General features: G+C 44.1%; 1 protein-coding gene across 4 annotated transcripts in view; it reads left to right on the top strand.

Moving 5' to 3' along the window:
- Positions 1 to 13,733, top strand: part of LOC141049008 (dihydroxyacetone phosphate acyltransferase-like) — a 414,268-nt gene that overhangs the window by 243,370 nt on the left and 157,165 nt on the right. For all 4 annotated transcript variants that reach the window (XM_073545096.1, XM_073545099.1, XM_073545098.1 and 1 more), the window contains exons 8-9: positions 33 to 163; positions 6,321 to 6,544. In XM_073545096.1, coding sequence (XP_073401197.1) covers positions 33 to 163; positions 6,321 to 6,544 — 355 coding nt within the window. The remainder of the gene's footprint in view (positions 1 to 32; positions 164 to 6,320; positions 6,545 to 13,733) is intronic.

Genomic DNA, 13,733 nt, shown 5'->3' with positions numbered 1-13,733 from the left:
GTGCTTATGTTTTTCTACCATTTTCCTTGCAGGGCTTAATTAAAGCCAGAAAAATACTGAATGACAATTTTGGAAATATTCACATTTACGTTGGACGACCAATCTCACTGCGATCAATGGCCTCTGAAAGAATAAATCGTTATAAATGCAATCTGACACACAGGTATTGGTTTATATCTGAATCTCATTAGTGAAGCTCACTTAAGGCCCCGTCACACTGTCGGGATCCCTCAGATATCTCTTTCATCTGAAGGACTGATGTTCTTGGGTGTAAGGCACCATATGTCTCTAATTGATTGCTCCGTCGAGAAGAATAACACAGACACAAGCTGTATGATATGACTCGGGATGCCTGCTGAGCGCCTCTGGCTTATCAGTTAGGCTTCCATCTTTTATAGCAAAGAATTTAGACATTTACAGACATGCGCAATAAAGAAAAGAAAAATAGTTACTTCTACAACAGCTTTGCCATGTAAGCAGGAAATATTTGACCTTGGTTCACAAGGGAGATGTCTGAGACATCTCCTCGAAGAAAAGATAAAGTTCAGCAGAATTCATTTAACTCATTCAGTTCTTATCATTCCCCCCTTTGACATCTTCATTTTCCACAATCTGGAACACTGGATCCTGCAACAACAGCGGATAGTGGCTCGTTCACCAGGTACTATCCCAGGCCGACGGGTTGCCCAAGGGAGACAGGTCTTCTACCTTCTCCATCCCCCAGATACTGAAGCCACGTCCATCATTGCAAGAGTACGCTCCTTCATGCCAGAAATGAGATGTCAATCTAGGACTCAAAGGAATAATAGTTAAATTCTTGTTGTTTACAGTCAAACTTCCTTATCTATTTCTACATCTTTTCTTGCATACAGAGATACACCAAAAAACAAGTTTCAGTAACACATATATTATAAGGAGACAAACGGCAATACGTAATAAACTTAGTATAATCCCAGCTATCCAGCCTCCAATACCCTTAAACCAATTAGCTGGATTAAGAAAGGAGAAAGTGTCTGACCACCAACTATCTTTAGTACGATCATTGTCTTTATCATACTGATCTCTAAGTCTCAGGACTTCAGAAGGAGACAAGCCTGTGTTTCTATTTGGAGTGTGTCTGACTGAAAAGAGTGCAAGAGGCAAGCACTCCACCCAGCTCTTTCCTGTGTCTGCCATGAGCCTTTTGAATTTTCAGTTTGTGTCCCATTTAGTCTTTCCACTTTCCCTCTACCTTGTGGCCTATATGGTGTATGAAATGTTTGCTGTACACCCGGGGCCTGCATGACTTCCCTCTTTATTTCTCCCGTGAAGTGTGCACCCCTATCTGTTTCTGTGGTTTCTGGGACACCATACCTGCAGATCAGTTCTTTCATCAGTTTGTCTGTAGTCATTTTAGCATTTGCACGTTTTACCGGATAGGCTTCCGGCCAACCAGAGAAGAGATCTACACATACTAGGATATTTGCATACACTCCTACCTTGGTAGCTGTATGTCGTCAATCTGCCGTCTCTGAAACGGGTAGAGAGGCCTAGGTGTCGCTTTCTTAGGGACTTTTACAGTTTTACCTGGGTTGTGCTGTGCACAGATGAGGCATGATTGTACAAGTTTCGCGGCTGCGTAACTGAAACCAGGAGCGATCCAGAAGGCATCTACCATGGCACACATGTGACTTTTTGAGGTGTGATTGGGGCCATGTGCTGCTTGCGCCATGATTGGGAACAGGGACTTTGGTGGGCACATTTTATCCTTATTCTCCCATACTCCATTTGAGTTCAGCTCAGCTCCCAGTCTCCCCCGGTGTACCTTCTCTGTTTGGGCAGCTTTATGCTGGAGGGATTTCAGGACATCTAGACCCAATGTGGCTGGAATACGCTGACTCCCCGCCACCGTCCACTGCTCTCTCTAGGCCGCCTTGTGCTATTTTAGCAGCCTCGTTCGCCCTTCTATTGCCCTCTACCTCCACGGAGTCACCTTTGTGTGTGCTTTTACCTTGACAATGCCAACCTGGACTGGTAACATCAATGCCTCCATCAATTGTTTCACCAGCTCTGCATTTTTAATGGGCTTCGAATCTGTGAGAATATTAGCGACTTTACCTGCAGCGGCTCTACACGCCTCAGTGAGTGCCTTCAACTCTGCCTCCTGCGCCGACATGTGAGGAGAGAGTGGTTCCGCTCGGATTACCTCATGTGAGGATACTACTGCATATCCAGTGTAGAATCGTCCATCCTGGTGGTATCTGGGGCCATCTACAAAAAAGAAACTCAAAGTCTGCATTAGGAACAGGTTTTTCATGAATGTGTGCAAACCCAACTGTCTCCTGACTCATCAGTTCTATGCAGACATGTTCATGCGTCATGTCAAAGTATCCTTCCTCACTCGCTAATACGGTCACCAATTCCCCCTTTTCTGAATCCACAGGCAGGAGGGTGGCTGGATTCAGAACGTTACATCTTTTGAGGGGTGACATACTCAGGAATTAGTAGAGCACACTCAAGTCGGAGCTGTCTGGCCATAGACAGATGTTTTGGTTGAACTTGTAGGAGTATGGCATGGATGTCATGTGGGGAATAGATTGTCAAAAGAAACGTCAGTGTGATCTCACATGCCTTCCCTATTACGTCTCCACTTTTTTCCTTGTGCTCCAGCATACATGACAGGTTGTCTTATTGTCCTTGTTTGCTCAATTTCTTTAGCTACCTTAAGGAGGTCTTTCGGATCTACATGTCTCCATTCAGGTCTGGCTGTCTGTACTGCGTCTCGTAAGTCTTTGTTCATACCGTCAATGAATGCATTCACCAGTATTCTAACATCAAGTGGGTTTATGCAAATGTACCCCATGTCTGCCCATTTCAGCTGTAACCGTCCAAAGTACATCTCTACTCTCTCTCCTCTTTGCTGTGTCACATTAGTCAGGAGTACAGACTGCTCTGATTGTTCCACTGCAGCCCATTGTCTTAGTGACTCACAGTACGTCTCCCCAGATCGTGCAGATTTATCATCCATGCCCCAAGCCTGATTCTTTGTCACATCTGTATGTGTCTTAATTATATGATCTAGTGCGTCACCTGCCTTTAAACTCACCAACCTCTCTAGGTCTGCCCAGGTACACTTATATGTCTGCTGTACTTCCTTTATGTGTCTGTAAAACGGGAATGGTTGGTCTTCAGGGTCAGGCAGCTGCTTCAGCAAAGCTAGCTGGTCAGAGGGGCTCCAGGGATAATACACCTGCATCTTTCTTATTCTAGTCACACTTCTAGGTCCTGATGGGGTTGGTCGTCTGATGTCTACTGTCAGCTTACGCCTCAAGGGCCAATGTCCCCACTACCCACTATCCACACTATTATGTCAGCTTCTTATGATCTTGTCTGGATAGGATTTAGTGCAATTCGCTTAGGTCAGTAGCACAGGTCACACAAGTAGCTATTCAGTCTGGGTTTGTCTGAGTCTGACCACAGTGTTTACAAGTCCATCTGTTTTGTCTGGGTCTCTGGTTACACTTTGTCAATCAAACATTCATTATACACCTTCCATACTGCTGCACATTCTCAAGCATCATTTATTCACTTGCTATTTTCTTCCCTTGTCTGTGCCTTTTTGTACATCCAAACATTCACACTCTGGTATTTTTGCCTTTTTCAATATTTGTCCCACTTGTTTTACTGCTTCCTTCCTTCTCTGTCTTTTGTAATTTGCCTAGCTGTACACAATTTGCTATACAAATCAATCACACAACTAGAAGCAGGTTCAAACACATTAATGACCAAGCAATCACTTACAATTCCCTTCTAAATTAGGCACCATATCTTACTTTTAACTTCCAATCTTCAATTAAATACTGTTGCTTTAAAATGCACAAATCTTTCAGCGCGTACCTTACGGATAGAATTACAGAGAATTTTGAGCACAGCTCATACTCAGCAGAGATAAGAGCGAAGGGAGAAGAAAAACTGCGCAGCGCCATCCTTCACCCCCTCCCATCAGAATGCAGCGTCGTCCTTCACAGAATTCTGTAGTTCTTTAGACTTATCAAAATCAATTTCTACAAAGAAACTCAAAATCACGGGATTTCACTGTAAGGGCAGATAACTGTATAATGAGATTAACCATGCCTTGCCCTTTTTCTGGCCAAATGCATTCAGGAAACTTTACAATGTAATGCCACATATAACACGAACTATATCATTACTCAATTCATTCAGTCTCAGATGTAGATTTGAAATATCTATAACGCATCTGTCCGGGATTCCACCACAACTAGAAAGGTCACAAATCTCTTGACACAAAAATGATATGTGATGATTCATTGATACGTGCTCATTCACTGATTTTTTTTTTTTTTTTATACTCAATTACTCATCTCTCATCTTATTCAGAGGTTCTCATAGACATATATACAAGGATTCACACAGCCTGACTATCTTGCACTTTGGATTTGATTAATACTTTTTCCAGGTTCTTTGCTGCACTACTTCCATATCTATCCTCAATTATATCACATAACCGGTCTCCTTCTTCGGGTGTCTTTCCCTGATTGTTCCCCATTTTATCTTTTATTCTTATCCTGTTTTTCTTGTTTCTTTCCTGTTAATCCTCTCTTCCTTAGGTGGTGTATTGGGTAAGCTCAAGACTAGGCTCTACTATACCTCGTTACCTTCTTCCTAAGGTGCCAACAGGTTAAACGGGGTGTCTGTTCCTCCTTGTACTACGTGTCTCGTGTACTTATATGCTAGGTAGCATCCGAACAGTAACACTCCCACAACACACAGGATTGTAAACAAAGTATCCATTTATCGGGGTTCTTCAGTCATATCCTGTCACAGGCTCATTTCGTGGTCCTGTGCTCATTCGGTCACACTCTTATCTGTCACAAGGTTTATTTGTAAAGGGTGTTGATTTAAGCTTAGGCGGTGACCTCCCCGAAAGGACGCTGTCACATAACCCAGTTAGGCAATATCACCACTCTTTGAACGAATACCTACTGTGCAGCTTATTTTTCTACTTTCCACAACCTTTCAAATCAAAGTAGCCATTCAACAACCTCCCTGATTCCTAACACGGAATCTTCTATTGTGGAGAACTTGTCCGTCGGGGCTTTGCAGCATGAACTGTTCACCCAGCCTTATATTCCGTAATGTCAGACCTCTCCCATTTCGATTTGCATCAGCTCTTTTTCTAAAAATAGCTGTGCACAGACAGAACCTACAGTAACCTCTCATTCGAGCAGAAATTACATATGCGTGTCACACCCGATTTCCTCAGAGTTCTTATATGGACCTGATCTTACGGCCCCCTCCTCTACTAGATTCCCCTTTATACGGACCTTAGTTATAATGATAGATTATGAAGAGCAGAGAAGAGAAGAATTGATCTCTTACCTGGCCAGGTGTTTAGGTCTGCTGTTCACAATTTCATCAGTAACTGAAGTGGTCTGTAGGTCGGGTAGTCTTGGAGAGGTGCCTATTTCAGGTCCCTGTTTCGGGCGCCAGGAAACTGTTGGGATCCCTCAGATATCTCTTTCATCTGAAGGACCGATGTTCTTGGGTGTAAGGCACCATATGTCTCTAATTGATTGCTCCGTCGAGAAGAATAACACAGACACAAGCTGTATGATACGACTCGGGATGCCTGCTGAGCGCCTCTGGCTTATCAGTTAGGCTTCCATCTTTTATAGCAAAGAATTTAGACATTTACAGACATGCGCAATAAAGAAAAGAAAAATAGTTACTTCTACAACAGCTTTGCCATGTAAGCAGGAAATATTTGACCTTGGTTCACAAGGGAGATGTCTGAGACATCTCCTCGAAGAAAAGATAAAGTTCAGCAGAATCCATTTAACTCATTCAGTTCTTATCAACACTAAGCGATATCGCTAGCAATATCGCTATAACGTCACTGTTTTTTGTGACGTTATAGCGATATTGCTAGCGATATCGCTATGTCTGATACTTACCTCCGACCGCTCCCCCGCTGGTTATCGCTGATAGCGCGAGAACGTCCTGGACCGTTTCTCGTCGTCAGCTTCCTGCTGGGCTTCCTGTGGCGACGACGAGCGACGCGTGGACGCGGGTGGGAGGACGTCTTCATCGCCTCGTCTGACAGGTTAAGTAACGACCCCCAACCCCTATTATGTCGCTGGTGAGATCTGCCTGTGTGGCAGCTCACTAGTGACCACTTAGCGATGTACCAGCGATCCTGGCCGTGTCATATCGCTGGTCAGGATCGCTGGTGCATCGCTAAGTGTGACAGTACCTTTATTCAGAAGTCAGCTTATGTATATTATGGCTTTATCACACTAACAATGCATTTTATATTACAGACATAGTCTTCAGAGACCATCAAAGGATATTCAGAAGTTCATTTCTGCTATGGCATACAAAGTAGAACTTCACCAAATTGCCAACATGGTGCTTAGCCCTGGGGATCTGATCGCAACAATTTTGCTCCAGAATCTGCCTCTATTAAACTACGATCTTTTAGTTGAGAAGATACTTTGGCTCAGGAAGTTAACAGAGGATTTTGGAGGTGTTTTAGATTGGCCAGGTACGAATTATTAATATAAAATCATATAAAAACACAGTCCTGAAAAAGAATGCACCTTCATAATTTCCTCTGTTTTGGCATAATTGGGACACTTTAAGGGAATTTTTCACAAGATGTCATGCACGATGAGGGAAAACCAAGTGTAACATAAAGGGAAATGGGGAAGGGAGTCCATACACTAAGGAAGGGATTTGGAGACCCCTTGGCTAGATCTAATCTCTCCCTAGAACTCCTACCAAGTCCCTATATTGGTTCTTCACCAATTGCCGAGCCAGAACCTGAGGCCCTGAGTTTCCCTGGGGCCTAGTCCTGAATAGGGAACGGCAGGGAGATGCGCGCTAGGCAGTCTCCGCTAAACTAAAGACAGTAAGGTGAGACAAACATGGAAACACTTAGCTGAATTGCCAGATACGGATACCAGAAGAGGGATTCCAGACACCAAACTGGAGGACTCTGAGAAGTGGAAATGAAGCTATTTCCCACACTTGCTCACAACTGAGCCACTAACTAAATAGATCCAAACTTCTCAGAGAAGGAGGAGGTTGACGCTGGGTCCTAGAGGCAGATGGTTCAGGGAGCAGTCTGTATGGACAGGTGCTCAGACCTTCTGAGGCCTGACGCAGGATGATAGCCTTGACGTTGGTATTGTCAAGTATTTACCTCGTAAGGGGATATCAAGCGTCTTGACTTACCCCCAAAAACCCCACCGTGACCATAAAATGACCACCCCCACCTCGGCGCCCACTAATACACAGACACCGGTATTTCTTTTGGAATTTTATGGCCACAGCAGCCTTTTATTATAACAATAAACAAACAATAAACACTGTATCATAAATAACATGAGTACAATGAATTTAACCCTGGAAGGAGAAGTCCTTGAAGCCACAAGATCGTGGTGAAATAGTCCAAATATTGTGAACAACCCCCGACCATTTGCTCCCAGCCGTTACCCCACAGGCTCGGGAGCACCAGCACACCAATAGATGTTGTCCACAAACTCCTTGGAGATCCGCCCTCTTCCGACGGAAAACTCCCCATCCACCTTTCACCAGATCACGACCAGCATACCTTTAAACGAAGGAGACCCTACCCACAGAGTCTCCAAAACCAATTTCCACCGACTTCAAGGACTCCCCCTCCCCCAAAACCGCCATGACCCAAAATAGAATCACGTACTACTAACCCAAAAGAAAAGGGATGGAGGGTGGGACTGTTCAGGTGCTGGGAAAACAGGAACAGAGGGCGGGCACCCCCCAGACCCTGTCTTAAATACCCCTTAGCTCCCCCTCCCCTTTAACCCTTCCCCTTCCCTCACTAACTTCCAACCCCCCGTCATGTTGGCCTCCGCCCACGCCTCCTCCAGGGGGTTGGGAGGCTCACTCCTGCCATTTCTGTCACCTCAGAAGTGCTCGTGACACAAGGTTTTTACAACCCCACCTGAAAGCAGCATTATGTAGGGACAGAGATCCTGATTGCTGTGATGTATCACTTACTGGGCTGCTTGCTGTAGTTTTGGTAGTGTCACTGTAATTCTGTGTTGCAGATCTACCAGTTCTCTGACTCTGAGCTTTCTACAACCCTGCTCCCCTTAAAGGGGTTCTCCATGCATATGATTTTAATGATCAATCCTTTGAATATGGCATCATTTTCAGATCAGTTAGGTTTCAATACCTGATAGTAATACTGCTCATCTGGTATATGCAACTGCTGAGGATGAATGTAAACACTGTACATTGCTACAGTATGCTGCTCCTTTCAATGTTTAGTGTCCACTTGGGGATTTTCAGTTTGGAGAAACAAAGGCTTACGGGGTGATCTAAATACAATGTTCAAATGTATGAAGGGACAGCACAGGGATCTTTCTAATGATCATTTTTACACTTAGGCCCACAATGAGAACAAGGAGGAATCCTCTATGACTAGAAAAAAGAAGGGTTAATTATCATCACATATGAAGATTCTTTACTGTGCAAGCAGTGAGACAAATACACATATCTGCATATCATGTCGATTGACTAAACAAGTTCAAGGAGAGCCTGGATGTCTTTAGTAAAAAAAATACACTCATCAACACTGAAACTGCAACTCCAAGAAACTGAAGTTGTGGTGTTCTGGAAATCATAGGATCATGTCAATGTTAGTGATATGCAAATGATAAGAAAATGGGAACAAACTTTTCAAAACGTCTTGATTTATTCTATATTTAGTAAGGGCTCCATGTAAAGATATACAGGCACTTACATGCTTTTATAACTATCTATCAAAGATCTTATTAATGGTTGTCCGTATAATACAAGATCTCAATGGCAAAAATCATAATAAAAAGTAGTAGTCAGGGCAATACCTCCACCACCACCTAGCATTAGTAGCAGGAAAACTCCATCAACCATGTAAACAAGCAGAAAGCAAGGAGTCTATATCCATATAAAAAAATCACCTCATTATTTTAGTAAATAAATTACATCAAACATTTAGATAGAATAATTATACAATGTTATGGCAGAGTGTAAAAATGAGAGACCAAGGTGCAACTCTAGTGCAGTATTTCAGACAATAGGGTATGTCAAATTCTGTATATTGCCACTGCTACAGTATATGCAAAGCCCCACAGACAAAGATAGGCAGAGGTGTGATAAACCCCCAGTGAGGTGTGCACATAACCCAGTGATCCCTCAACTATCCATCAGTAGGTTGTAACCCCAGTAACTATCTCTTACCCATAGCTGTCAGAAAGGCCTGCATGCTGTGCCCCGACGCGCACCCCCGGATGAAGCCCACGCGAAACGAGCATTGGGGCACAGCGTGCAGACCTTTCTGACAGCTATGGGTAAGAGATAGTGACTGGGGTTACAACCTACTGACGGATAGGTGAGGGATCACTGGGTTATGTGCACACCTCACTGGGGGTTTATCACACCTCTGCCTATCTTTGTCTGTTGGGCCTTGTATATACTGTAACACTGGCAATATACATAATTTGACATACCCTATTGTCTGAAATACTGCACTAGTGTTGCACCTTGGTCTCTCATTTTTACACTCTGCCATAACATTGTATAATTATTCTGTCTAAATGTTTGATGTAATTTATTTAATAAAATAATGAGGTGACTTTTTTAATATGGATATAGACTCCTTTCTTTCTGCTTGTTTACATTAATGGTTGTGCGTGGAGTGTTCTGTCAGATCATGTAGCAATTGCCATGCAATGATGTTCCAGATGTGCTCGATGGTAGACAAGTCTGGAGACATTACTGGCCATGTTCACATGCTTAGGCCACACAAAGTGTTCCTGGTAGCATGATCTGCATGGGTCTGGCATTGTCTTGTTGAAAAACAGCACCTCAGAGACTATGGAGAAATTATTCCACTATGTCCATAAGCAATTCAACACCGAACCGTTTACCTGGAATGAAGGATACAAGTTACCGGCTACTGTACATTTTGCCACCCCTCGTCATAATATCAGGAATAGGATCAGTGTGATTTTCTCTCGTGAAAGCTTTTTCATGGTGTTGACCATGTGTTCTCCAGACCAATCTTTGTATATGTGTCATGATCCAGGTTGGATCTGACAGATAAATGCACAAAGTAACCTTTTTTTCCTTTGGCTGTGTGCTAAGGATTGGTTTTTGCCCCCGGTGGCATTAGGATTATTGCACGGTGGTGTCTTTTGTTCTAAATTTGCCCCCCGGTGGTGGTGAGCATCATTGCACTTGGTTACTTTAGTTTGTGCACACAATTATGTAACAGGTGTGATTGCTCTATAAGAGAGTGTCAGGTGTGTCAATCACGGTTGGTGATTAGTCATCAGTTACATGCAAGCCTGGGTGAAGGATGGAGCTGAAAGAGAGTCCCAGGCAGCTCAGTGAGAATCCTGCAGTGGCAGCTATGGTGTCTGCGAGGAGGGCTGGCATGGCTTGGTGGAGTGGCAGCTATGGTGTCAGCAAGGAGTTCTTGCATGGCTTGGTGGAGTGGCAGCTATGGTGTAGAGCTGCATTCATGATGCTGGATTCGGTTGCTGGAAAGCTGGACTCAACATGCTGGACTCTATTGCGGAAAGCTGGACTCATATGCTGGACTCTGTTTTCTGGACAGCTGCATTCAGGTGGTGGACTCTGTTTGTTCCAAGGCTGCACTATGGTGTTGAACCCAGTCGGGGGAAAAGATGCACGCCGGAGATGAGCTCTGTTGCTGGGAGCGTAAGCAACAGAGCAAAGCTAAGTGGTGTTCTCCTGTTTTGTCACTTTTCCTTTTGTGTGTTTAGTGCAGTGGCGGGATTAGTTTCCGCACAGACCAATTCCCTAGTGAGGGTTTAGGTGCAAGGCGAGCTAGGGTTTAAAGGTATCCTGAGCGGTGCCTGGTGCGGAACCGGCCTAGGGAGCGCTAGGAGTGTAGAGACACTGACTCAGGGGAGTGCAGGAGGTCTACACGTCCCCATTCCCTATTGCAGGGCTACCATTGTTATTGTTACCCAGGTTTTCCCTTTATTGTTTAAATTCGCCTTACTGGAGGCGGGGTTTCCAGATTTACGTGTTTCGTGTATTACCTAAATTCGCCTATTGGAGGCGGTGTATCCAGCTGCACGTGTTATTATTTAAATTCGCCCAACTGGAGGTGGTGTATCCAGGGTTACGTGTGTCATCTAAATCTGCCCTGCTGGGGGCGCTGTGTCCAGCCATGCGTGACCATGACAGAATCATCAACCCCACATTTTTTCTGGTGAGCCTTGGCCATGTGGAGACCTGTGAGCAATTGCCGCTGGGCCTCACTGAGGTGAGTGAGGACCTGCATGGTGAAGAAGCAGTTTCAGCAGCAGTAATCGGGGTCTGGGGCCTTCCCTCTGGCTCAACCAGAAAATCAAAATTGCGGCTTCGGCAAAGAAGCACCCTAGAGTCACTGCTGGGGAGCAGCAATATGATTGCATACAAGACCTAAGCTGGACTCATCACAAGAGAGGATAGACACTCATTGCTGTGTTACTTTGCACCATGATGGTCTTTGAGAGCGGTGGTGTGAGATCAATGTAAAACATGTAGCTAGATGTCTTGTTCAAAGATTAGTGTTGTGAAAGTTCCTTCTACTGGTTTGTGTAGGCAGTTTTGGCTTAGGTTTGATATGTGATGTCCAATTCCACTTGCATTACAGATTAGATCAGTGTTATGACCATTTCTCCAAGTGTCCCAGGAGCCGTTTTTCAACACAATGCCAGTCCGCATGTTGTTCATGCTACTCTGATGAGCAGCGTGCGTGGTCTGAATGTATCGGCAAAGTCTGCTGCGTCTCTGCCCATGCTTCCCATTTAGCTCATCTGTGATGTCATCTAGTCGCCAATTGCAAAGGGAGCTGCCAGCAACGGATCTTGATGATTTGTGCGCCCAAGTGAATTTAGCGTGTCAGAGAATCCCTCAGACATCCATTAATAACTTCATTGATATCATGTCACAATGTGCAAGTGCTGGGATTTCTGTACTTGGCACTTATATTTAATACTTAATAATTCAAGATGTTTTGAAAATATTTGTCTTCATTTTTTTAAGCGTTTCTATGTATCATTGCCATGTCTATCAACCCCGTGATTTCTATAATTCCATGACTTTTCCTTCTTTGTTTAGGATTGTTAAGGAATGTATTTGTCAGGAACACCGCACTGATCTTGCTCACTGAGCCAGTGCGTGTGTCCTGAGTAAAGCGAACTGTGCTCAGATACCTGTGGAGCGAGCAGCAGCCAAATAGGTGCGTACTTCAGAACAGCAGGACCTTAAGCATGTGACTGCTGGGGGCGTGGCTTAAAGTCCAGAGAGCTAGGAGCTGCAAGAGAACTCCCAGCATGGTAACTGCGAGACAAAGTTACCAAGGGGCATAGACAGGGAGGATAGTCAGGACGTAGCCAATGAGTCATACACAGAGATAGCTGCAAGGTACAAGAGGGGCGAGCAGAGAGTAGTCAGATAACAGGCAACGAGTCATACACAGAGAGCGTAGCACAGTACAGAATCAACAGGCAAACTAACAACGGTGAACAGAACCAGGTCAGAACCATATAAACAAGCTATAACAACGAACAGGCATGTAAATCTCTTATGGAATAAAATTCTTGGACTTGTGTGCGCTGCTAGACAAAATATCAAATCCCGATCACGTAGATAAATTAACCTTTTATTTCCCAACGCGTTTCGTGGGCCCCTCTCTTAGGAGGTGAGTGTGACCTGAACGTAAGTGTGAACTGTGAGAGAGCTATTAAAAAGCAGAGAAAGGAGGGGAGGAAAAAGGGAGAAGTGTAGGAGGCGGACTCGCTCTGCGGAGAAGGCAAGGAGAGGGACCCATGAAACGCGTTGGGAAATAAAAGGTTAATTTATCTACGTGATCTGGATTTGATATTCTGTCTAGCAGCGCACATAAGTCCAAGAATTTTATTCCATAAGAGATTTATGTGGCGGTCACTGTGTGGACCGTTGGACTTGCAGCAGGCTGACAAATTGATCCTATATGCTCAGCTCTCTCCTGGAAAGGGTGAGTATATCTCTTTATTATCCTTCATAAATCACCCGGATAAGACCCTATTGCACTCTTTTTCCTATAGTTTGAATCACAACGAACAGGCACAGGCACACGGAGGTCACCACACTCGGCCAAAGGCAAACGTATAACTGACAGGGATTGGAGCTGCCCAAGGGGTTTAAGAAGCTCTCCCAGAACCAAAAAGAGGCCACAATCATTAACCCGAGGTGTGCAGGTCAAAACCTGCACTGAACTCCAGACATTAACCCCTGACGTGCAGCTCAAAAACCTGCACTGGGATCATGACAGTATTATATTACAAGTAATGGGTACTAGATTTTGGAGACTTGGAGACTGGATGTTTATCCAAGGAACTATTCTAATCACCTTGTAGGGAATCAGGTAGGAAATTTGTTTCCTGATACTGGACAATGAGCATCTGCCTCATGGATATTTTAATAAATCTCATAGTCCTTTTTTTAGAAAGGCAAAGTCACTTCAATACTGAGCTCACCATATTCCACAAGAAGGTATATCATATGGAAACAACGTGAAAATAAGAGAAAATATTGATTGTTAAAAATAATTCTTTATTAAATATTATTAAAAGGAGAAGTTAAAAAGACAGGGCAAAAGGCCTCCAAAAAAGGGGGGATAGGCTGCGGCAAAACAGTATACAATGATG

The sequence above is a fragment of the Dendrobates tinctorius genome, unplaced genomic scaffold, assembly GCF_039654945.1.
Source record: "Dendrobates tinctorius isolate UK_male_01 unplaced genomic scaffold, ASM3965494v1 ptg000140l, whole genome shotgun sequence".
Classification (NCBI taxonomy): Eukaryota; Metazoa; Chordata; class Amphibia; order Anura; family Dendrobatidae; genus Dendrobates; species Dendrobates tinctorius.
This window is presented reverse-complemented; position numbering and strand designations above follow the sequence as displayed.